This window comes from Pongo abelii, chromosome 11, assembly GCF_028885655.2.
Source record: "Pongo abelii isolate AG06213 chromosome 11, NHGRI_mPonAbe1-v2.0_pri, whole genome shotgun sequence".
Classification (NCBI taxonomy): domain Eukaryota; kingdom Metazoa; phylum Chordata; class Mammalia; order Primates; family Hominidae; genus Pongo; species Pongo abelii.
In genome coordinates, this window is record NC_071996.2 from 78,822,814 (window position 1) to 78,847,738 (window position 24,925).

Below are 24,925 nucleotides of genomic sequence, written 5' to 3' on the forward strand. Positions count from 1 at the left end.
TTAGTTACCCTTCCATGGGCATATGTATATTTCATCTATCATTGAGTATTTTATACATAATAGTGGTCCTATACCATTTGCTGAATGTTGAATGTGGATCAAAACTTAGAGTGCTACTCATCAAGTGCTTTCTACCAGGTGAGGAACACTCTGATGACTTATTTGCTAAGTATTCTCTATATTTCATCAGTTATAATAGAACACAAGTGATTTTTGACTACACAGTAGAATACAAATAGGAGGCTAGAAAGCTGAAGGAGGGAGAGCTTATAGACTTTCCTCCTTATGCATCTGGTACATTCTTTTGACTAAATGCTTTGTATACCAATAAAGTGTGAATGTTATCTAAAACAATCCCTTTTATTCTTTCTATTCTTTCTTTTTCTTTTTTTTCTTTTTTTTTTTTTTTTGAGATGGAGTCTTGCTCTGTTGCCCAGGCTGGAATGCAGTGGTGCGATCTTGGCTTACTGCAATATCCGCCTCCCTGGTTCAAGAAATTCTCCTGCCTCAGCCTCCCGAGTAGCTGGGATTACAGGTGCCCACCACCATGCCCAGCTGATTTTTGTATTTTTAGTAGAGAGGGGGTTTTGCCATGTTGGTCAGGCTGGTCTCGAACTCCTGACTTCAGGTGATCCACCTGCCTCAGCCTCCCAAAGTGCTGGGATTACAGGCAGGAGCCACTACGCCCAGCCAATCCCTTTTATTCTTACAGAATGTAATTTATAATGCATTTTGGTTGTTGTTTGAGGCTTTTTAATATATTGTATTTGTTACTTATTATAGTTGTTGGAATACCTTATGGAAACAGAACTCCTGGAGAAAGACTGATGAAACCAAATGAGGTCTAGCAGAGGGTTTCTAGAGACAATTAAATGTAGTAGTTACCACAGTGAACCTTGGAAGCAGACAGGCTTGGGCACAAATCCTGGGACAGGTGATTCAGTGTCATTCAGTTTTACATCTCTCCCTTAAAAATGGGACTATTAATGTCTCCACTTCACTGACTTGTGAGGAAGAACAGAGATAATACATGTGGATCATTTAGAACAATGTCTAGTGTAACCTTTGCTAATTATTAAGACAGAACGGGTAATGAGCATTGTGATAGGCATTTGGATGGAAAGACAGGGACTGAGGGAGAGAAATACTTACATATATGACAAATATGTACTAAGTTTCCAGGTGCCATGCACAGACTATTACCAATTAGGATTGAAGAGATACTGGGAAGTGAAGAATCATTGCAGCGAATATGGCTGAAGAGAATAAGTAAAGTCTAGGGTTATTCAATACATTTAGCAAAATAATGGTGGTACATAATAACAGAGGAAAGGAAAATGGCAGTTAATGAATGCTTGATGACTGTGACGGCTGGGCACTCACTAAACTAAGACTCCAAGACCTTAGAAGAAGCCCGGGAGAAATAAAGGATGGAAGAGGTGTCAGGCCATTACCCACTGCTTCTAGTTTACTGGCTCATTCTGAGCACAGAAAACTTAAATCCATCACACTTTTGTTCAGTTTTTTTCTATCCAAAAGGGCATGTGAATTCACATACATGGCACTTTGGAGGTCAGGGGCCATAAATTAGAATGCAATGATGATTTACATATATTTCCTACATTGTAGCACTCCCCAGGGTTGAATTTATCATTCTTTAAAATAGAGAGGCTCAGGTTGTGTTCTGTGGACATCAAAGTGAAAACAGGAGTGATCAACCACATTAACTCCTATTGCTGCAGAAAGGAGAAATTCTTCCCTCTACCACTTTGGCAGTGGGGAATTGTGAATTTTCTCAACTGTGCATAAAACTGTAACTATTTCCGGCCGGGCGCAGTGGCTCACGCCTGTAATCCCAGCACTTTGGGAGGCCGAGGCGGGTGGATCACGAGGTCAAGAGATCGAGACTATCCTGGCTAACATGGTGAAACCCTGTCTCTACTAAAAATACAAAAAATTAACCGGGCGTGGTGGCGGGTGCCTGTAGTCCCAGCTACTCGGGAGGCTGAGGCAGGAGAATGGCGTGAATCCGGGAGGCAGAGCTTGCAGTGAGCTGAGATCGCGCCACTGCACTCCAGCCTGGGCGACAGAGCCAGACTCTGTCTCAAAAGCAAACAAACAAACAAAGAAACAAAAACAAACAAACAAACAAAAAAACTCTATTTCCATTGTGGGTCTATAAAAACCTACCCTTAAACTGAAAAAAATAAATAAAAACTTGCTGCAAAAAGGACACATTGTGGTCTAATTAAAGGCTGAAGGACAGTTCTATATAAATAGAAATTATTTTTCCTGATTGCTTATGATCTAATTGTCAAAATAGTGTTAGTATTCAATTGCCTGTATGAGTAATTACTCTATCATATGTAAATGTTTACACCTCTTACATTTGAAACTTTGAGCCACATTTTGAATATGTGAAGTGTGTTAGCTTTATATAGGGGGAAAAAACTATTCGCTTATGAAATAATTGTAGGTCGGGCACGGTGGCTCATGTGTGTAATCCCAGCACTTTGGGAGGCTGAGGCGGGCAGATCATCTGAGGTTGGGAGTTCAAGACCAGCCTGACCAAAATGGAGAAACCCCATCTCTACTAAAAATACAAAAAATTAGCCAGGTGTGGTGGTGCATGCCTGTAATCCCAGCTACTCAGGAGGCTGAGGCAGGAGAATCGTTTGAACCCGGGAGGCAGAGGTTGCCGTGAGCTGAGTTCATGCCATTGCACTCCAGCCTGGGCAACAAGAGTAAAACTCCGTCTCAAAAAAAAAAAAAAAAAATTGTAGAAAAGGTAGATTCTATATGAATATATAAAATGAGCTCCAAATGATGAATTAAAACAACAATATTTCTTATTCAGACAAAAATAGCGTACTATTTGTCCCTAAAAATCTTAAATAAGAGTTAAAATTTAAACTTCCTTGGGTTAACCTGCCAAGAAAGTCCAATACACTTCTGTTTTGACTGCAAATAAAAGCACACATACAACCAGAATAATCTATTTTTCTAGCAGCATATGGTTCCTTTGGAAACTTCAGAAACAACTGTGTTTGTATGCTTCAGAATTGTCACATGGGGAAGCTATCTGAGAATTCTCAAGGCCTGTTTTTATTAAAGGTTTGTAATTTGGGGCTTGGCCGTTGATTTTAAAAAATTTACATATTTTAGAGGACAATGTTATCTCAACTGGTTCCATGTAAACACAAACAATTGCAGCTTAGATATTTTAGTACACCAATGAAGTGAATGAACTTTGTTCTGAATGAACTAAGAGGAATAAAGGTATTGCTTTATACCTGTCCCTAATTCAACATGTGTCACAATGACAAAGGTAAGCTAGCTGCAATTCATATGTAAATAAAGACTAAAGGTTTCAGATGTTCTATTTCTGCCTCCTTCCAATTTTAGTTATAAAACATAATAATCATTTGGAACTCAAAATGAATAGATTTAGCTTAAAGCTTTCTCAATTAAGATTATGTAGCATTAGGGTTGCTTGTTTATTTATTTACTTTTTTTTTTTTTAAATTAGAGACAGAGTCTCACTATGTTGCCTAGGCTGGAGTACAGTGGCTATTCACAGGCACAATTATAGTTAACTAACTATAGCCTCTAACTTCTGGGCTCAAGCCATCCTCCTGCCCCAGCCTCCCCAGTAGCTGGGACTACAGGTGTGTGCCACCATGCCCAACTGATTTGTTATATTTTTAATTTTAGGAACACTTTAATAAAGTTCAACAACACATTTGGATTGCTAAAAAATCCAAACTTGTAAATATTTTTCTCCCATACTTCTAGAAGGCTCTCTTAGTGAAGAAGAAACAGTTATCTGTTAGTTTCATCTGGTTTCTCTCTCTTATTACATCTAAGTAAATGTAAATTTAATATTTTTATTTAAAAATAGCATGCATGATATGTATAAAATTTTATAAAATTATATAAAGTTTTATAAAATTATTTCTATGTACCAAGTTATCTATGCACCTATCACTCCTAATATCTGAGTGTCTACATAGAGCTGTCAAGAAAGATGTTCACCTAATATTAATGATGGTTACTTCTTTTTTTTTTTTTTTAAAGTTCAGCTTTTTATTGAACACGTTATAAAAGAGGTTTAGTCAAAAAGACCAAAGCCCATGTCATCATCAGACTCCTCGGATTCTTCTTTCTTTGCTTCCACTTTCTTCTCCTCAGCTGGAGCAGCAGCAGTGTAGGGGGCAGGACCTCCTGCGGGTGCAGCACCAGCTGCTGGAGCAGGTCCACCAGCCCCTACATTGCAGATGAGGCTCCCAATGTTGACGTTGGCCAGGGCCTTTGCAAACAAGCCAGGCCAAAAAGGTTCAACATTTACACCGGCTGCTTTAATGAGGGCATTGATCTTATCCTCCGTGACTGTCACCTCATCGTCGTGCAGAATGAGGGCCGAGTAGATGCAGGCGAGCTCGGAGACGGAGGCCATGGCGCGGGTGAGTGTAGGGTCGGAGCTGCCGGACGCGGTGCTAGTCGCCGGATGTAGTGAGGGCCTCACTCCAACGCGGCCTTAGCTTCCTCGGAAGGACTGAGCACCTTGGCGGCAGCTGAGGAAAGGAGTCGGTTACTTCTACATAGTAAGATTTTGTTGACATTTTTTTCTTTGTAGTGATTTTCTGTTTTGCTTAAAATTTAAATAATTAAATGCAGAAATAATAAAGTCATTACTTTCAAATATAAGAAAAAGGGCAAAATTCATCTGGTAGCCACAGTGATTGCATTTATTTTTGCCAGTGGAAGGTCCCAGAGGAATTAGATAATGCTCCTCATGTGCCAATTCTTTAATAATTAAATAAAAATGTCTGTGATATACATGGGTGTACACATGAGTCAAATAAATGATGGATAAGGTCTATCATTCATTTCTTCAACAGGGAATTGAGCATTTGAGTGTCACATATGTTCAATTTTCATCCTACCAGTTGGAAACAAGTTCTGAATTGTGTTGATAAAAGCGGAATTCACGATTAGCAAAGTAATAAGAAAAGTATACCTTTAGCTTAAGTAAAATGGAGAATCCAAGAAATGTGGAAAACTATTTTGTTTATCATTTTTCTATACTTATAATACAAAATTAAAGAAATGTTAAAAGCAAGTTTATAAAGATATAGGCACACTTTTTAAAGGATGCATATTTTTAGTAAGCTTTGCAGTTTTCTAGGGAGCAACACTAAAATATTCTTTAATTTTTGTTGTAGCAAGATTTATAAAATTTGATAGTGGTCTGTGTAACATACATACAAACACAAGTCTAATTAAGCCTCAAGAAGGTTAGTAAGGGTTAGGTAACCATGGTAAGAAAATGCTAGTCCTTCCATTAGTTTTATTTAGAAGTTGGCTTATTTCACTAGCAACTTGATCCCTCGGGGTATGCCTGGGAAGACTTAAAACAGATTTTTTTTTTTTTTTCCAGATAGGGTCTCACTGTGTTGCCCAGGCTGGAGTGGAGTGGCGTGATCTTGGCTCACTGCAGTCTTAACCTCCCAGGGCGCAGGTGATCTTCTCATCTCAGCCTCCTTCTTGAGTAGCTGGGACTATAGGCGCGCACCACCACACCCAGCTAATTTTTTGTAGAGATGGGGTTTTGCCACGTTGCCCAGGCTGGTCTCAAACTCTTGGAATCAAGCGATCCGCCTGCTTCAGACTCCCCAAATGCTAGAATTACAGGTGTAAGCCACTGCGCCTGATTGTCAGATATATTCTTTTTCTAATGGTATTAGATATCTTCATTTGGCTGAAATTATTTAAATCCTTTGGAGGATCTGTTACATAGCTGCCATTGTTTTGGCTTGCCCAGTATTCATTTTCTGTCCCTCTAACAACCTGACACTTTTTCTGTGGGAAAAGGAACAGCTGATTCCCGTGCCCGTGATGGTGATACCTGCCCTGGGGCCTGTGCTAGAATTACATTCCAGGTGTTGCTGTTGCCTCCTGCGTGTGGCGTACCCTCCGAACCTAGTTTCCTAGCCCTCCTAGAGATAACTAAAGTTAATCATTTTTCCTTTTTAAGCTACCTTTAGTGGGTCCAATGTTTGCCACTCAGAACACAGTGTGATGCACTACCCTCAAGGAACTTACAAACTCAGTAGAAAGGAAGATTGGATAAGTCCAAAAATAATATTAAGTGCTTTATTGGCACTTCACATGCTTAGGACTGTGTCCACACAGCACAAAATGAAGTGGCAGGCTGGCAAGCATCCAGTTGCTTTAACAAATTTGGCAATGCATTGAAAACGTAGTGCTACAATGTCGATCATAAGATCTCTGGAGAAGGGAACTCCACAACTTCCACTGGTAATTGGCTGCTAGTTGCTTCAGAGACTCTGGCAATGGAGAAGTGAAGTCATTTTTTTCCCCCTCCATCTCTTTTGGTTCCTAAGAACTTTCCTTCTCAGCTCAAAGTGGGAATTTTGGACTAAGTGATGACAAAGCTCCCAATACTAATTGCTTCTGGCTTAGTTTCATGGTTGGATTAATTTTAATTCCTTCTGTTTCCAAACCCTTCTGTACTCCACACTGCACTTTGCATGCATCTTTATTATAGAACAATTGCTGTTTATTGCAATTATCTGGATCCATGTCTGTCTCCTCCAGGGCAGGAGCTATAACATATTCATCTTTCTAGCTCTAGCTTCTCTACCATATTCACTTTTGCTGTGTTGGGTATTATGCTCATTTTACATATTGTAATTACTGAAGAGATTTTTAAAAAAGACTTGTCTGTTTGCCCACTTTGGTCCTGCTAGAAGGTACTGCATCCCATGCTTGGGTTACAATGATGAAGCGAGAAAGTCTGTCTCTGTCTCTTCTTTTTCTGAGACTCTTCCGGCCACTAACAGCCTCTCTGTACAGGCCTACCAATACTGTCCAGTCAGATTAAGGCAGCTCTAGGTTCTAATTAGCAGTGTTCTATCTTAACCTAGCTGCTTTTTAAACTGTATATAAAGTTTAGTGTACTCTTCTGCATGTATGTTACATTTTACAATCGAAAGAAGTGAAATAATGTACATTTAAAAATATGTCGTCTCCTAAACATACCAGGTTTCCCTCTGAGTGAGAGATAAGGCTGTCTCGATATGTTTTAAACTTCTTCTAGAGACAAGAGTGAGACACTGAGAGTGTAACATCAGATGACATAGAAAGCAGAATTTTAAGATGGATTAGACCGGAAGAGACAGAAGTCAGAGAGGCCATTTAGGGATTCATTTCAGTGGCCTTGATGAGAGATGATGAAGGCTTGAGGCAATGAAGACAGAAAAACATAAAACAGGCACTCTGGAGAGAGAATGGGAAGGAGTTAGCGACTGATGCAAAAGAGGAGAAAGATCAGATGCAGACTTTAGAGCCCCAGGAACAAAAGATTTTTAAAATAATTTATCATGGGAAAATATATATAAAATAAAATTTACGATTTTAACCATTTTAAAGTGTATAATTCAGTAGCATTAATTTCACTCAACATGGCGAAAACTGTCTCTACTAAAAATACAAAAATTAGCCAGGTGTGGTCGCACGTGCCTGTAATCCCAGCTACTTGGGCGGGGGCTGAGGCATGAGAACCACTTGAACTTGGGAGGCGGAGGTTGCATTGAGCCAAGATCACACCACTGCACTCCAGCCTGGGCAATGGAGTGAGACTCCATCTCAAAAAAAAAAAAAAAAAAGATAAATATTTACTGTAGTTTTTTGACATATAATAAGCACTAAATCTATGTAAGTCATCTTTCATTTTAGTCTTGAAGAGAAATGAGGCACAGAGATATGGCCTGATGGCTGAATGTACAGCCAGGATTGAAGCTACAATCATCAGAACTTTTATGTGCCTAATAGCTCTCTGGGTTTCTTGAAGCCAGGAGGAGGGGATAACATCAGGTTATAATGAAGAATCTCTTGGCTGGGCGCAGTGGCTCATGCCTGTAATCCCAGCACATTGGGAGGCTGAGGCAGGTGGATCGCCTGAGGTCAGGAGTTTGAGACCAGCCTGAACAACATGGTGAAACCCTGTCTCTACTAAAAATACAAAATTAGGTGGGCGTGGTGGGGGGCGCCTGTAATCCCAGCTACTTGGGAGGCTGAGGCAGAAAAATCATTTGAACCCAGGAGGTGGAGGTTGCCGTGAGCCGAGATCACGCCATTGCACTCCAGCCTAGGCAACAAGAGCGAAACTCTGTCTCAAGAAAAAAAATAATAATAATAATTTCTCTGTTGAGGTCTGAGTGATAAAATGTCGCCTGACACCAAAAGCACTGCAGTTTATGTCCCCACAGTAGAAAGAAGGGAAGGGCTGCCTGGTAATGGAGGGACAGACTGCCAGTGGGGCCCTTTCCCACTCGCCCACACTCTACCAGCCATTTCACCATTTTTTGGTTTTGTTTTAGTAAAGACTCTGGTTAAAGTATAAATACTCCTCAAAAGGGGTTATATATTAACCTACTATATTAGTTTTCCATTTCCATGTACAAATTATCCCCAAACTTAGTGGCTTAAACCAACAGTAAGCATTTGTTAAACTTCACAGGTTCTCTGGGTCAATAATTCTGGAGTGGCTTTGCTGGGTGATTCTGGCTTAGGATCTCTCAGAAGGTTACAGCCAAATGTCAGCTGGGCTGCAATTTGACTGGGTCTAAAGGATTCACTTCCAACGTGGTTCACTTACGTGGCTGACAGGTCAGTTCTCTCCATTTGAGCCTCTCTGTGGGGCTGCTTGAGTGTCCTTGCAACACGGCTACTGGCTTCCTTCAAAACAAGCAATCTAAAAACCCAAGGTAGACGTTGCAATGCCTTTATGACGTAGCCCGTGAACTTGTATGCTATCACTCTGGAATGTTCTAGCAGTCACACAGGTCAGCTCTGATTTAGTGTGGAAGTGTCTGGACAAGGACCTGAAGATCTAGGATTGAGGATCACTAGGGGCCATCTGGGAGGCTGGCGACCACACCCACCTTTAGCTCCAATTTTAATTACAAGTTAGCTCAGGAACAGGAGCAACATGGGGGTGGATTGAGGTATGGAGGGAGACTTTAAAGTGGCCCCAATGGGAGTGATGGAAAGACCCAAAAGCAAGCTTTGTCAGCCTTTCCTTGCCCTAAAGGCTGCTTGAATCAGGAAGAAACAGCCCTTGAAGGAAGTTACAGACCTCAGAACACACCCTTGCCTAAAAAGTATAGATAATATGATTCTTCTTTTAAGCAAATTGGGTACAGCTTTTAAACTCTTGACAAATTTCATGATAATCACTGTTATCTGACTGGGCAGCAGTTTTAGTGGCTGCTGCCTCTACCAAGTTACAGTGTGCAATAGCAATGTGGTCTCCTCGTGACTTACTGCCTCTGTCTTCAGAATGTATTCAACAATATTAATTCATTGGTGGTTGTTTTGAAAAACAGGTTTGTCATTACAAATACCATATAGGTTGGGTATGATGGCTCATGCCTGTTATGTAATCCCAGCACTCTGGGAGGCTGATGCAGGAGGATGGCTTGAGCCCAGGAGTTCAAAACCAGCCTGGTCAACAAAGTGAGACCCTGTCTCTACAAAATATTAGAAAATTAGCCAGGTGTGGTGGTGTGTGCCTGTAATCCCTACTCAGGAGGCAGTGGCAGGAGGATCCCTTGAGCCCAGGAGGCTGAGGCTGCAGTGCACTGTGATTGCATCTGCAATATGGGCAATAGAGGGAGACCGTGTCTAAATAAAGAAAGAAAGAAAAGAAAATAGAATAAAAACAAATATACAGTATACTTATTTCCATGTTCTGTTTTGCTTTAAAATGTTTATTAGTATGTTTAAAAGCTGGTGTAAGATCCTCATAGATGCATTAATCAACACGTTTACTTGCTCATTTTTCTTTTAATTTTAGTTTTCAAAAATACCCAAAGGCTACATCCATTACAAGGTAATGGACTGCAAAATCTTATTTAATTGCAGTGAACATATTCACTGAAATTACAGAAAAGGAAAAATATGTAATTCTGACTTCTATCAATTTAAAAGAATCAAAATAATCTCTGGTAATGAGCAAGAGAGTGATTCTCCATGGTCTCCCTCTCCATCTCTTCCTCCTTTCTCTCCTCACTCTAGCTTTGCGGATTTTAAGAAAGCAGGAGACCCTGGGCCAGAGCATCTTTTGTACTCAGAAGACCCTGGAGACCTGTGGTTGAAAACTCCTGGGAGATGGAAGTATCTAACACTCTCCTAGCTTGATTCTGATACAGGGCTTTAGAGTGACTCACCAATAGCAATTTCTAGAGTCTTCTGCAAACTGAGAATGCTTAGCTGCTTAATTGTGCCAGGGGATCCTTGGGCCATGAGTAGTTGCACTGTCTATGGGTTATTCTGTTGCATTCTCTATTCATTTCTAAGGTGGCATGAGCCTTTTTTGAGGTGACTAACTATGGCCTTACTCAAACCAATGGTCTTATTTATGATTCGTGAATTGTCTTATTTTAATAAAATATTTTTCCCAGGAATTTACAAGTAATAGTTAAAAGTAGATAAATCATACAAATTCAGGAATACTTTGTACATTCCAAATTTTCTAGCAGATCCTGATACCATTACAGATACAACCATATTTAATTCAATTTAAGAGGGTTACTTCAAACTGAATTTTCCTGCTGTCTACTTCTGGTTCCTCAGGGATCCTATAAAAAAATCCAAGGAAATGCCTTGCTGATTGCAGAGATATTAGACTGCAACATATGGTCCACACATGTCATTAGTATTCCTCTAAGGAAAAATGCAAAGGATTATATTTAGAATACTGGGTATGTGTTCAGTGGTTTGAGGTGACCCAGGAGATTATTATATTCTTCTTGTGGAATTTTCTATAGTTAAAAGATGAATCCAGAATTCTGACTGTCTGGTGTGGACACGAGTCTATCTGTAAGTTTTTGCAGGTGGGAGGCCTGCCAAATTTTCATTATTGGGTGGTGTCTTAAAACCTATTCATCCTCCTCTTAATGGAGAAGATCTTTCGAGTTTCAGAGTTTCTCAGGTATATTTTAGAGGAGTCTTTAAAATATTTTATTTATTTTTTATTTTTTAGAGACAAGGTCTTGCTCTGTCACTCAGGTTGGAATGCAGTGGTGTGTTCATAGCTCACTGAAGTCTCAAACTCCTGGGCTCATGTGATCCTACCACCTCAGCCTCCTGAGTACCTGGGACCACAGGTTTGCACCACCATGCACGGCTAATTTTTAATTTTTTTTTTTTTTCGGAGATGGAATCTCGCTCTGTCACCCAGGATGGAGTGCAGTGGTGCAGTCTCGGCTCACTGCAACCTTTGCTTCCCGGGCTTAAGCAATTCTCTTGCCTCAGCCTTCCGAGTTAATAGAGATGAGGTCTCACTATGTTGCCTAGACTGGTCTTGAACGCCTTGGCTCAAGCAATCCTCCTGCCTTGGCCTCCCAAAATGCTGGGATTACTGATGTGAGCTACTGTGCCTGGCCTAGAGGAGTCTTTCGACACAGGTACCTTCTAAAGTAAAAAATCAATTATTTATGAATTATATGTCATTGGCCCCCAAATAAAATGAGTTGAGCCTATAATAGTATTGCTGGTTTTGCATCTACCTTAAATAATTCTAAATTTCATTTCTTCTTGTCCTCATGCTTTTTTTTTTTTTTTTTTTTTTTTAACAGAGTCTTGCTCTGTCGCCCAGGCTGGAGTGCAGTGGTGCAATCTTGGCTCACTGCAACCTCCGCCTCCCAGATTCAAGTGATTCTCCTGCCTCAGCCTCCCGAGTAGCTGGTATTACAGGCGCCCGCCACCATGCCCAGCTAATTTTTGTATTTTTAATAGAGACAGGGTTTCACCATGTTAGCCAGGATGGTCTCTATTTCCTGACCTTGTGATCTGCCCGCCTCAGCCTCCCAAAGTGCTGGGATTACAGGTGTGAGCCACAACTCCCGGCCACCACAATTATATTTGACCATATACAATGGTAGAAATAGAGAATGGGTATCTTAGTCCATTCCAGCTGCTATACCAAAAGTGCCATAAACTGGGTGGCTTATAAACAACAGAAACTTATTGCTCACAGTCCTGGAGCCTGGGAAGTTCAAGATCACGGAACTGGCAGACTGGTGACTGTTAAAAGAGTCCTCTTCCTCATAGGTGGTGCCTTCCTTCCAGCTATGTCGTCACATGGTGGAAGTGGCAAAGAAGTTTCCTCAGGCCTCTTTTAAAAGTGATTAATCCCATTCACATGGGCCTTGCCCTCACGGTTTAATCACCTCCCAGTGGCCCTACCTTTTAATACTTTTACATTGGAGATGAGGTTTCAACGTAGGAATTTGGTGGCGGGGAGGAGGGGGGCACAAATATTGAGACCATAGCAATGGGATATGATTTCTGATGAAATTCCAACACTAGCTCAATCCTGGGAGGCCATGGCTGATAAGCCAGGATCACTTGCTACTTTGGTCCAAGGCCTTGGCTAATGAGGCCATCTCAGAAACTCCACTGTGTCTTCCCCATTTTCTAGTAAAAATGCCCTGTTCTGCAACATAAACTTGTTTTGAATGTATCCAACTTAAACCATTAAAGTCCTGAAGAATGTAAAGCCTTCCAACAGGCTATACTTGGCCTTTTCACCTGAATATCCTACTCTCAACTCAAAATCAGTATCTCCTGCCCATTTCACCCCTCCAATAAACTTGGTCCCCTTCCCAAAATTGCTCGACTGCTGTCACTTGAGTGACAACTATTTCTCCTCACTTCTAGTCACTCAGGTGTGAACTGTGGGGTACTATACTTTTCTTCACTCTCTTACACTGCTTCTTTTTAAGTTCTTTTATTTTTCTCTCAAAGGTCTGTATTTGCTTTTCATTTTCCTCTTCGTCTTCTTTTTTTTTTTTGAGATGGAGTCTCATTCTGTCACACGGCTGGAGTGCAATGGCACAATCTTGGCTCACTGCAACCTCCGCCTCCCAAGTTCGAGCGATTCTCCTGCCTCAGCCTCCTGAATAGCTGGGATTACAGGCATGCACAACCATGCCCAGCTAATTTTTAGATTTTTAGCAGAGATGGGGTTTCACTATGTTGGCCAGGCTGGTCTCAGACTCCTTTCCTTAAGTGATCTGCTCACCTTGGCCTCCCAAAGTGCTGGGATTACAGGCATGAGCCACCACACCCAGCCTCCATTTTCCTCTTCTTTAACATCACATGTGAAGTTTTAATTATAGCTATTTTCCACAACTTCATGTCCTCATCCAATTCAGCCTCAATCCCACTGCCAGTGATTCGTCATAAGCCATCTCCTTCTCTCAATTTTGCTACTGTCCTGGACTCTAGGCATACTATAGCAAGCTTAATTTATTTTATTTCACTCTCAAGGGCCCCTTCTTGTAAGAATCTTCTCAATCTGTCTAGCCAGATTTCTCACTACTGCCAAAATAAATCTTTTACTTCAAAGTGAAGTTATTTTTTAAGATGGGATCTCATTGTGTCACCCAGGTTGTAGTGCAGAGTCATGGTCATAGCTCACTACAGCCTCCAACTCCTGGGCTCCAGGGATCCTCCCTCACAGCTGGGACTATAGTCACATGCCACCACATTGGCTAATTTTTAAAGCACTTTGTCGAGATGGTGTCTTGCTATGTTGCCCAGGCTGGTCTCAAACTCCTGTGCTCAACCTGCCTAGGCCTCCCATGTTGCTGAATTTCAGGTGTGAGCCACTGCACCCAGCTTTAGCCAGGTGAATTTTCCATTGCCTTTTATCCATATTGAACTCTTACTTGATTCTGCTCTTTTTTTTTTTTTGAGGTGGAGTCTTGCTCTGTCGCCCAGGCTGGAGTGCAGTGGCGGAATCTCAGCTCACTGCAATCTCCACCTCCCGAGTTCAAGCCATTCTTCTGCCTCAGCCTCCCGAGTAGCTGGGATTACAGGCATGTGCCACCACACCTGGCTAATTTTTGTATTTTTAGTAGAGACGGGGTTTCACCATCTTGGCCAGGCTGGTCTTGAATTCTTCACCTCATGATTCATCCACCTTGGCCTCCCAAAATGCTGGGATTACAGGCGTGAGCCACCATGCCTGGCCTGATTCTGATTTTTTAAAGGATTTTTTTTCTTTTCGAAATATTCTTTTCCCAACCTTCCAAGTCCACAAATTGAGACCTCTAACTATCGTCTTTTACAGTTGTTTCTTCTTTCCATGCACTTCAAATCAACAAAACAGGTCAGAACCATAAAAATGTCTTCACATCCTTTGATCTAGTAATTTCAGTTCTGGAACTGTATCCTAAGAAATTAACAATTGACAAGTTAAAAAAAGCTCCTGTGCATGAAGTTTCTCCTCCCATCCAATATTATTGATGATAGTGTTGGAGAATTGGAAACAAATTACATATCCAATAATGGAAAGAGATAATTATCATACATCACTCTATGAAAATTTTGAATGCACAAAATGAATATGATAAAGACGATGTGATTATATAAATTTAAAAAAGTAAGTTAACTCAAAAGTAGAAACAAGGTAATACTGTATTTGTATAAATATTTTAAGTAATGGAAATCTTAAACAAGCTTGATTATTCTGCTTTTAAAATGGTGAATAAAGATAATTTAACAGTAAAGGTATTTCTGTCAAAAGAAAAACATATCCATAACTAGTTTTTTAAATAAATAAACTCAAACTTTTGTTTAAAATATTTAAGATCTCTTATGTGCCTATAACATTCTAGTTACTTTATATGTCACTTAATCCTTACAGTCTACCTGGTGAGGCAGGGATTATTAGTTACATTGCATTAATGAAAAAAACAAAAAACAAACAACAATAACAAAAAAAAAACAGGCCCAAAGAAGTTAAATAATTTTCCCAGGATCACATAACTAGGAAATCATAGGTTCAAAATGTTCAGCTGATTCTGCTGCCCAACAATCTGATATGAAATTAATTTAAACACATCTTCATTCCTAGTGAAATGTCCATTGTTAATAACTTAATTATTAAGGAGTGTGACTATTATAAACCCTAAAAAGTAGAGGACAAGAGAATGAGAGAAGGAGAGAAAGAGTTTTAGAATTATCGACATGGACTTCTTTCTAAGATTAGTCAGAAACACTTGGTGAACAGGGTGCCTTCTGGGAGCTCTGGTTCACCATTTTAGCTTAAAGTTTATGATTCAGAGGTGATAATGATAAAACTGTTCAAACCCTTGAATGATTTGGTTAAGATATAACCTACTAACAAAATCAGACAGAAGATTAGATGCTACCATCTTACTGTAGACCAGCAGTTCAGCTTGGTACTTCATGACACTTTGGTCTCAAGTAATCTTTCAGCTCCAAAGGTAATTGCCTGTCCAGCTTGGGGGTATTTCTGGAATGGAATAGCTATGTTTTATGTATGGATCATAAGAATCTATGGGATTTTGGTAATCTTTGGCTGCAAATAACACTTTGATCTGCAAAATAATCTTATTAATGTTTGTAATAAGCTAATTTTACTGAATTGATAGCACTGCTAACCACTTGGAAAAGAGTATTTTAGAGATCCATGCATTTTCCTCTGGGATTTAAAAATACAGATTCCTGATTGAAGAGAACAGGTGAAATATTGTTGAGCTTCTTCCATGCAATCCAAGTTGTAAGAGACGGCTTAGACACCATGGATAAAGTACTAGTGAGAATCTGGATCTCACAGTAATTCAGTTATTAGGTCAACCTTTCTTTATCCAAACTGTGCTGTATTTTTCAGAGCTTACTGACAAATAAGTCATTAATCAACAAGATAAGGTTGTGCATGCCTAAGAGACTCAAAATTTATTTCACATTGCTGTGGGCAGAAAAAAGTTTGGTGGTCAATTCAGTTACTCACCAAACACCAGCAGATAATCCTCAGAACAATCCCTGGGGGTAGAGTGAATTGGGGAAATAGTTCTTAGAGAGCCCTTTGTTGCTAGAGTGACCAAGATGGCCAAGGAAGGAGTGGGTATCAGTTGTGTGAGAGGAGGGTTGAGTTAAGAAGGTGGCACTGAAGCTCATGTACAGCCAACTCTTACCAAGGTAAAGGGAAATGGAGCTGCCTCTCTCCCTTCCCCTGCACACAATGCAGGCTTCCTGTTGCATTGTTTTGACTTCTTTTTGCTCTCAAGTCTCCCTACTGGGTGGAGAGGTAGTAGAGAAATCTTAACTTTCCCAGAGATGATCCTAGATGTTGTTGCACACTTTGGAGAGGCAATGCACTAGTTAAAATGGGTGGTTTTGTGAAAACCTTTCCTTGGCACAAAGTGAGAAGTCCAAGGTTTGGGAGTGCCTCGTGTCCACCAGCACATCTCAGCACTGTTACTAACACCTTGTTAAATAATTCAGTTGTGAGGTATTTGGTAATGTGGCATTAAAATCCCAGACAATTTTTAAAAAATGAACAACTATTTAAAAATTATATATGAACTACTGTTTTTCAAAATGAATTTCTTCCTAATGGTAACATCATCTATATCTTCTGAAGTTTTTGAATTTATGTTTCATTACAATTGGACAATCTATAAGTCCTGTTCAAGACAACCTATATTTTAGAGAGACTTATTAATGTCACCATTTTATATATTCCTTCATTTTAAATTAGATACTTCTTTATTTTAATTTACAGTTCTTAATGTAAGCCGCTTCAGGGGGACAGGAAATTATAAAATTAGTAAAGGTGCATGAAATGACTAAGAACATTCACCAACTCTTCTTCTGAAAATCTTAACTCCATGGTAGAGAGAGAGGATTGAGTCTCTTTCTTTGTTTCTTTTCAAAAATCCTTTTAAGCCTACCTAAACTCTCTTTTTCTACAAAAATTTAAAAACAAATATGGATTCTAAACATATTTTGAGAATTCTACTCATTTGGATCATTTTCAAGCTAGATAAATACTGATTCAACTCGGGTGTTTTCTTAGCTTATGTTTGCTTAAAAATAATGCAATATTTTACTTTTGATATATATCACATGAGCAATGTATAGGTTATAGGCCTAAGTATGCTATTTAGGGACTTTATTATGAGGAAATTTTGGTTTGTCCTGTCATGTGGGTTGTAACATTGAATGATGTTATTTTTAATAAAAGGATGACTTTTGGCCATCATTTTATTTCCTCTTCACTAGGATATAAGTAGAGTCAGATGACTTTCTTAAGACTGTGAAGAAAAAAACTATTATTCCATCAGTGACCTTTGGCAAGCAACTGATCTCTTGAACTATTCTTGTCTCTGGAGTGTTTGACCAAGAATTCTTCTGGTCAAACCATCGACAATCCAAATGTCAAACAACAGTGTGGCCATTTTTCAACTCAAGATAAGTGTTTCTCCAATAAGATGATCAATTAGTCTTATTCACATTACAACACACCTCCCTGTGTATTTTATGTCATACAAAGATCTCTATAGTCCTATTAGCTTCTTATTAAAAAAACCTCTTCATTTAGATTTCAGGCTGTTGGAACACATAATCAATCCAAGCACACCTCATGTATGACCTATGTGTATTGGCATTTTCATTATACCAATACATTCTACAAAGGTGGTATTATTTTTAAAAATTCTGTGTTCTCAAGAATATGAACTGAAGTCTTTCACAGAAAATGTCACATACTTGATAAAAAATAAAATTCTAGGAATGGTCTTTTTACTGAAGCAAAACAAATTTTATTACAATTCCTTAGAATTTTTTTTTCACTTGGAAACAAGGCATTTCATGGAATGCTATATAAGAAAAAATTTGAAATTTGTCTTCTTTTTGCTAGAAAGACACTTAAGATACTGTACTTTCTTCTAGAGAAAAGCCTAATTTGGGAAATATTAGGTGAACATTTTGAGAAGAACTCTCAGAGCATCACTCTGTATTACTTTTGGAAATTTTTGACTGCACTTTGGGGTTGTGTGGATACAGATAAAACTACCACTTCAAATGCAACCTGATTTAAAATATAAACTACGGAAAAAAAATCTTGTTAATGGTAACATCATCCACATTTACCCAAGTTTTGAAATTATTCTCTATTACAGTTGGGCAATTTATAAATCCTGTCTAAGAGGCACCTACATTTTAGAGAGGTCTATGAATACCATCATTTTAAAGGTCTCTTTATTTTATTTATTTTTTGAGACAGAGTCTCACTCTGCTACCCAGCCTGGAGTGCAGTGGCTGATCTCGGCTCACTGCAACCTCTGCCTCCCGGTCTCAAGCAATTCTCCTGCCTCAGCCTCCTGAGTAGCTAGGCTTACAGGCGCCTGCCACCACACCTGGCTAATTCTTTTGTATTTTTAGTAGGGATGGGGTTTTGCCATGTTGGCCAGGATGGTCTTTAACTCCTGACCTCATGTAATCCGGCCACCTTGGCCTTCTAAAGTGCTGGGATTACAGGCGTAAGCCACCGCGCCTGGCCTTCCTTATTTTAAATTAATGGAATTTTGGACAGGCATGGTGGCTCACACCTGTAATCCCAGCACTTTGGGAGGCCAAAGTGGGCAGATCACCTGAGGTCAGGAGTTCAAGACCAGCCTGACCAACATGGTGAAACTCCATCTGTACTAAAAATACAAAATTAGCTGGGCAGGGTGTCATGCACTTGTAATCCCAGCTGCTTGGGAGGCTGAAGCAGGAGAATCGCTTGAAGCCAGGAGGCTGAGGTTGCGGTGAGCTGAGATCACGCCATTGCACTCCAGCCTGGGTGACAGACCGAAACTCCATCTCAAAAAAATAAAAAATAAAAAATAAATCAATAACTAAATGGAATTTTTAAAGGCTCTTTCTGAGAATGTTACTGAATTTAAACTGTTTCAAATCATTTTTGGAGGTGTAATAAAAATATATGACTAAATATATATGTATGGTTGTATCTATGCATAGTGAGAGAGAAAAATAATTCTGTTCATGTCTTTCTTAACAGAAGTCAGAAATTTGAAACATTTAACATATTCAAAGCTGGCTTAAAATAATAACATAATACTTTCTTATATTTGAAAGTGAAACAGCAGTTCCAAAGAGCATTATAAATAGAACAATCTTCATTGATTCACTGGTTTATTAATTCTTTCTTTCCTATGATGAGCCAGTGAAAAGCACCTATTCTGGGCCAGGTATTGTACAAGGCACTGGAGATACAAAGATAAATGGCAATCTGTGCCCTCCTGGAGATTTTTTCTTCCTGGAGTTTTAATGTTTAATTTCAACAGCGCTTTTATTAGGAAGGAAAGGCAAGAGAGGAGAGGAGGAAAATGTCTAAAAAAGGGATGGAAGCTTGAGTCAAAAGCTATTTGGCTTTCCTTGGAAGGTTCTGAACCTATTCCATTATTATAATTGTCTCACTTCTTTACTTTTCCAACTGAAGTGAAACATAGCCCTTTTCTCTCATATCGAGATAGGATTAATAATCAAAAGACAAGTATGTGGGACCTGGATTCAGATAGGTATGGGCAGAATGTTGATCCTGCTACCAACTCAATTGTACCTTTCTTTAATTTACATAATTAGCTTGTCTGTGTATTAGTTTCCTCATCACAGAATGGGAATAAAAATATCAGTTAGTCCTTGGTAAAGGTTGATTCTTTCTCCTTCTAGTTTCTTCTTTTCCCTTTGAGCACTGAGTAGCATTGATTTGAAAATAAGGCTCCAAACAAAATTTAAAATAATTGAAACCTAAGAACTGTATCTTTCAAATGATGTAGCATAATTGCTAATCTTTATGTTTTATAAGATGCTGGACTAAAAGTGATGTCAGGGCCTGCTAAATCCTTGGTCTGGCTGTGAATTTTTGGCACTGATCCAGACGAAATATAGCAAGTCTTGCTTCTGGGTCAATATAATTTCTAATCCCTAGGTTGAATGGGCAAACCTTCCCAGACAAGATTTAATTCACAAATCCATTTAGGTAGAGATTGGATATATCTAACAATGCATCATCAAGTAATAACAGGTCATCAGCATTAGCTTGGCTAACTAAAAAGAAACGTGCATTAGGAAGCCAGCAATCTCACTAACAAACCCTGCTGGGGATTGACTAAACATAACTGTTAATTGAAAAAAATTAAAAATAGACTATTAGGGATATATTCTCCCACTGACAGTTGCACATAATTCCCCTAAGTGTTAATGGAAGCTGCACAAATGCATCACTGGAAGAGTATACCTCTTAACAGCCACAGTCATCTGTCAGTCTTCCATTTTACAGACTCTTAAAGGTCGGTGGAAAAGGCAAGAAAATCTCATAGCATTTTCAAAGCTTTTTAAGCAAGAGAAGTCCTTTATACTTACCAGTTCACCACACCATAGCCTTAGCTTTAAAATGGCTAAACTGTTTGGAATCACAGGTTCTCATCCCTGGTGAATGGATTTTGCTCTTTATCTTTCTAGATAATGTTAATGGGATTTCATCTAACTTATTTTATGAAGGACAAGCTTTAAAAAGACAGGCCTCTCTGATGTACATGAGCATTAAAGCACTTCTTTTTTTTTTGGCCTAATCCAGAATGTCTCTAAATTGCAGGACTTAAAGAAAGCTGAGAGCAGGCTTTGTGCTCTCAGAGTTTTAGTAAAAGTTAAATGTCTTTGTTTTTCCATTCATTTTTCAATGAAATAAACAAGTCTATATTTTCCAATTTCTCCACTAACTGAAATCAATTTCTACAGTGCATGAAAGTTATTATCACAGTTCAGTGTGAGAAGTCAATGAGAAATTTAAGACTGCTGTTTTTATGACCACTTCTAATGATCACCGTGGCGGCTTAGACTGCTTAAACAATATTCCTATAAACCAGGCCGAAACCAATCCTTATCCATTTCTGTGCAACTTTTCCCAATAAAACAACCATTCAATCTGAGACTGAATAAGCTATACTTTAGCAATTTGTTTGGCTTGTGGCTGCTATTATGCAATTATGCTACATCATTTGAAAGATACAATTCTTAGGTTTCAATTAGTTTTCTATGGTTGTCTTAGCAAATTACCATAAACTCAGTAGTTCAAAACAACCCAAATTTATTACCTTATAATTCTGGAGGTCAGAGGTCTGATTTGGGTCTCAATGGGCTAAAATCAATGTGTTGGCAGGGCTACATTTGTTTCTAGAGGCACTAGGGAGAATCTTTTTCCTTTTTTTCCCAACTTCCAGAAGCACCATACTCCTTGGCTTATGGTCCCCTTTCATCTTCAAAGCTAGCAACAGCTGGGCAAGTCCTTCTCACATCAAATCACTCAGACACTTATCTTCCACCTTCTGCTCCCACTTTTTTTTTTTTTTTTTTTTTATTAAGTCTCGCTCTGTCGCCCAGGCTGGAGTGCAGTGGCGCGATCTTGGCTCACTGCAACCTCCGCCTCCCGGGTTCAAGAAATTCTTCTGTCTCAGCCCCCCGAGTAGCTGGGACTACAGGTGCATGCCACCACACCTGCCTAATTTTTGTATTTGTATTTGTATTTTTTAAATTTCATTTTATTTATTTATTTTTTGAGATGGAGTCTGGCTCTGCCACCCAGGCTGGGGTGCAGTGGCGCGATCTTGGCTCACTGCAACCTCCCCCTCCCGGGTTCAGGCAATTCTCCTGCCTCAGCCTCCCGAGTAGCTGGGACTACAGGCATGTGCGACCACACCCGGCTAATTTCTTTATTTTTAGTAGCGACAACATGGGGTTTCACCATGTTGGCCAGGCTGGTCTTGAACTCCTGAACTTGTGCTTCACCCACCTTGGCCTCCCAAAGTGCTGGGATTACAGGCCTGAGCCACTGTGCCTGGCAATTTTTGTATTTTTATTTATATATTTATTTATTTATTTAAATTTATTTTTATTTTTATTTAGTATTATACTTTAAGTTCTAGGGTACATGTGCACAACATGCAGGTTTGATACATAGGTATACATCTGCCATGTTGGTTTGCTGCACCCATCAACTCGTCATTTACATTAGGTATTTCTCCTAATGCTATCCCTCCCCCAGCCCCCCACGCCCTGACAGACCCCAGTGTGTGATGGTTTCCTGCCCTGTGTCCAAGTGATCTCATTGTTCAATTCCCACCTATGAGTGAGAACATGCAGTGTTTGGTTTTCTGTCCTTGTGATAGTTTGCTGAGAATGGTGGTTTCCAGCTTCACCCATGTCCCTGCAAATGACATGAACTCACCCTTTTTTATGGCTGCATAGTATTCCTCTTCCATGGTGTATATGTGCCACATTTTCTGAATCCAGTCTATCATTGATGGACATTTGGGTTGGCTCCAAGTCTTTGCTATTGTGAATAGTGCCACAATAAACATACGTGTGCATATGTCTTTATAGCAGCATGATTTATAATCCTTTGGGTATATATCCAGTAATGGGATTGCTGGGTCAAATGGTATTTCTAGTTCTAGATCCTTCAGGGATTGCCACACTGTCTTCCACAATGGTTGAACTAATTTACACTCCCACCAACAGTGTAAAAGCATTCCTATTTCTCCACATCCTCTCCAGCATCTGTTGTTTCCTGACTTTTTAGTGATTGCCATTCTAACTGGTGTGAGATATCTCATTGTGGTTTTGATTTGCAATTCTCTGATGGCCAGTGATGATGAGCACTTTTTCATGTGTCTGTTGGCTGCATAAATGTCTTCTTTTGAGAAGTGTCTGTTCATATCCTTTGCCCGCTTTTTGATGGGGTTGTTTTTTTCTCGTAAATTTGTCTGAGTTCTTTGTAGATTCTGGATATTAGCCCTTTGTCAGATGGGTAGATTGAAAAAATTTTCTCCCATTCTGTAGGTTGCCTGTTCACTCTGATGATAGTTTCTTTTGCGTGCAGAAACTCTTTAGTTTAATTAGATCCCATTTGTCTATTTTGGCTTTTGTTGCCAATGCTTTTGGTGTTTTAGTGATGAAGTCCTTGCCCATGCCTATGTCCTGAATGGTATTGCCTAGGTTTTCTTCTAGGTTTTTTTTATGGTTTTAGGTCTAATATGTAAGTCTTTAATCCATCTTGAATTAATTTTTGTATAAGGTGTAAGGAAGGGATCCAGTTTCAGCTTTCTACATATGGCTAGCCAGTTTTCCCAACACCATTTATTAAATAGGGAATCCTTTCCCCATTTCTTGTTTTTGTCAGGTTTGTCGAAGATCAGATGGTTGCAGATGTGTGGTGCTATTTCTGAGGCCTCTGTTCTGTTCCATTGGTCTATATGTCTGTTTTGGTACCAGTACCATGCTGTTTTTGTTACTGTACCCTTGTAGTATAGCTTAAAGTCAGGTAGCGTGATGCCTCCAGCTTTGTTCTTTTTGCTTAGGATTGTCTTGGCGATGTGAGCTCTTTTTTGGTTCCATATGAAGTTTAAAGTAGTTTTTTTCCAATTCTGTGAAGAAGAAACTTTCTTTACAGAATACAGGTAGCTTGATGGGGATGGCGTTGAATCAATAAATTACCTTGGGCAGTATGGCCATTTTCATGATATTGATTTTTCCTATCCATGAGCATGGAATGTTCTTCCATTTGTTTGTGTCCTCTTTTATTTCATTGAGCAGTGGTTTGTAGTTCTCCTTGAAGAGGTCCTTCACATCCCTTGTAAGTTGAATTCCTAGGTATTTTATTCTTTTTGTAGCAGTTGTGAATGGGAGTTCACTCATGATTTGGCTCTCTGTCTGTTATTGGTGTATAGGAATGCTTGTGATTTTTGCACATTGATTTTGTATCCTGGGACTTTGTGGAAGTTGCTTATCAGCTTAAGGAGATTTTGGGCTGAGATGATGGGGTTTTCTAAATATACAATCATGTCATCTGTGAACAGGGACAATTTGACTTCCTCTTTTCCTAATTGAATGCCCTTTATTTCTTTCTCCTGCCTGATTGCCCTGGCCAGAACTTCCAACACTATGTTGAATAGGAGTGGTGAGAGAGGGCATCCCTGTCTTGTGCCAGTTTTCAAAGGGAATGCTTTCAGTTTTTGCCCATTCAGTATGATATTGGCTGTGGGTTTGTCATAAATAGCTCTTATTATTTTGAGATACGTCCCATCAATACTTAGTTTATTGAGAGTTTTTTTTTTAGCATGAAGGGCTGTTGAATTTCATTGAAGGCCTTTTGTGCATCTATTGAGATAATCATGTGGTTTTTGTCGTTGGTTCTGTTTATGTGATGGATTACGTTTATTGATTTGCATATGTTGAACCAGCCTTGCATCCCAAGGATGAAACCAGCTTGATCGTGGTGGATATGCTTTTTGATGTGCTGCTGGATTCGGTTTGCCAGTATTTTATTGAGGATTTTCGCATTGATGTTTATCAGGCATATTGGTCTAAAATTCTCTATTTTTGTTGTGTCTCTGCCAGGCTTTGGTATCAGGATGATGCTGGCCTCATAAAATGAGTTAGGGAGGATTCCCTCTTTTTCTATTGATTGGAATAATTTCAGAAGCAATGGTACCAGCTCGTCTTTGTACCTCTGGTAGAATTTGGTTGTGAATCCATCTGGTCCTGGACTTTTTTTTGGTTCGCAGGCTATTAATTATTGCCTCAATTTCAGAGCCTGTTATTGGTCTATTCAGAGATCCAGCTTCTTCCTGGTTTAGTCTTGGGAGGGTGTATGCGTCCAGGAATTTATCCATTTCTTCTAGATTTTCCAGTTTATTTGCGTAGCAGTGTTTATAGTATTCTCTGATGGTACTTTGTATTTCTGTGGGATCGGTGATGATATTCCCTTTATCTATTTGATTCTTCTCTCTTTTCTTCTTTATTAGTCTTGCTAGCGGTCTATCAATTTTGTTGATCTTTTTAAAAAAACCGGCTCCTGGATTCATTGATTTTTGAAGGTTTTTTTGTGTCTCTATCTCCTTTCGTTCTGCTCTGATCTTAGTTATTTCTTGCCTTCTGCTAGCTTTTGAATGTGTTTGCTCTTGCTTCTCCAGTTCTTTTAATTGTGATGTTAGGGTGTGGATTTTAGATCTTTCCT

The 24,925-nt window shown here is 39.4% G+C and overlaps 1 protein-coding gene across 1 annotated transcript; it reads right to left on the reverse strand.

Annotated features, from left to right (window-relative positions):
- Positions 1–4,039: 4,039 nt before the first annotated feature.
- Positions 4,040–8,789, reverse strand: LOC100453898 (large ribosomal subunit protein P1-like). The gene is made up of 2 exons (XM_054549532.2): positions 8,684–8,789; positions 4,040–4,574 (listed from the first exon to the last, which is right to left on the reverse strand). Exon 2 carries the CDS (start codon positions 4,454–4,456, stop codon positions 4,112–4,114), a length of 345 nt encoding a protein of 114 aa, XP_054405507.1. The 5' UTR covers positions 4,457–4,574; positions 8,684–8,789; the 3' UTR covers positions 4,040–4,111.
- Positions 8,790–24,925: the final 16,136 nt, after the last annotated feature.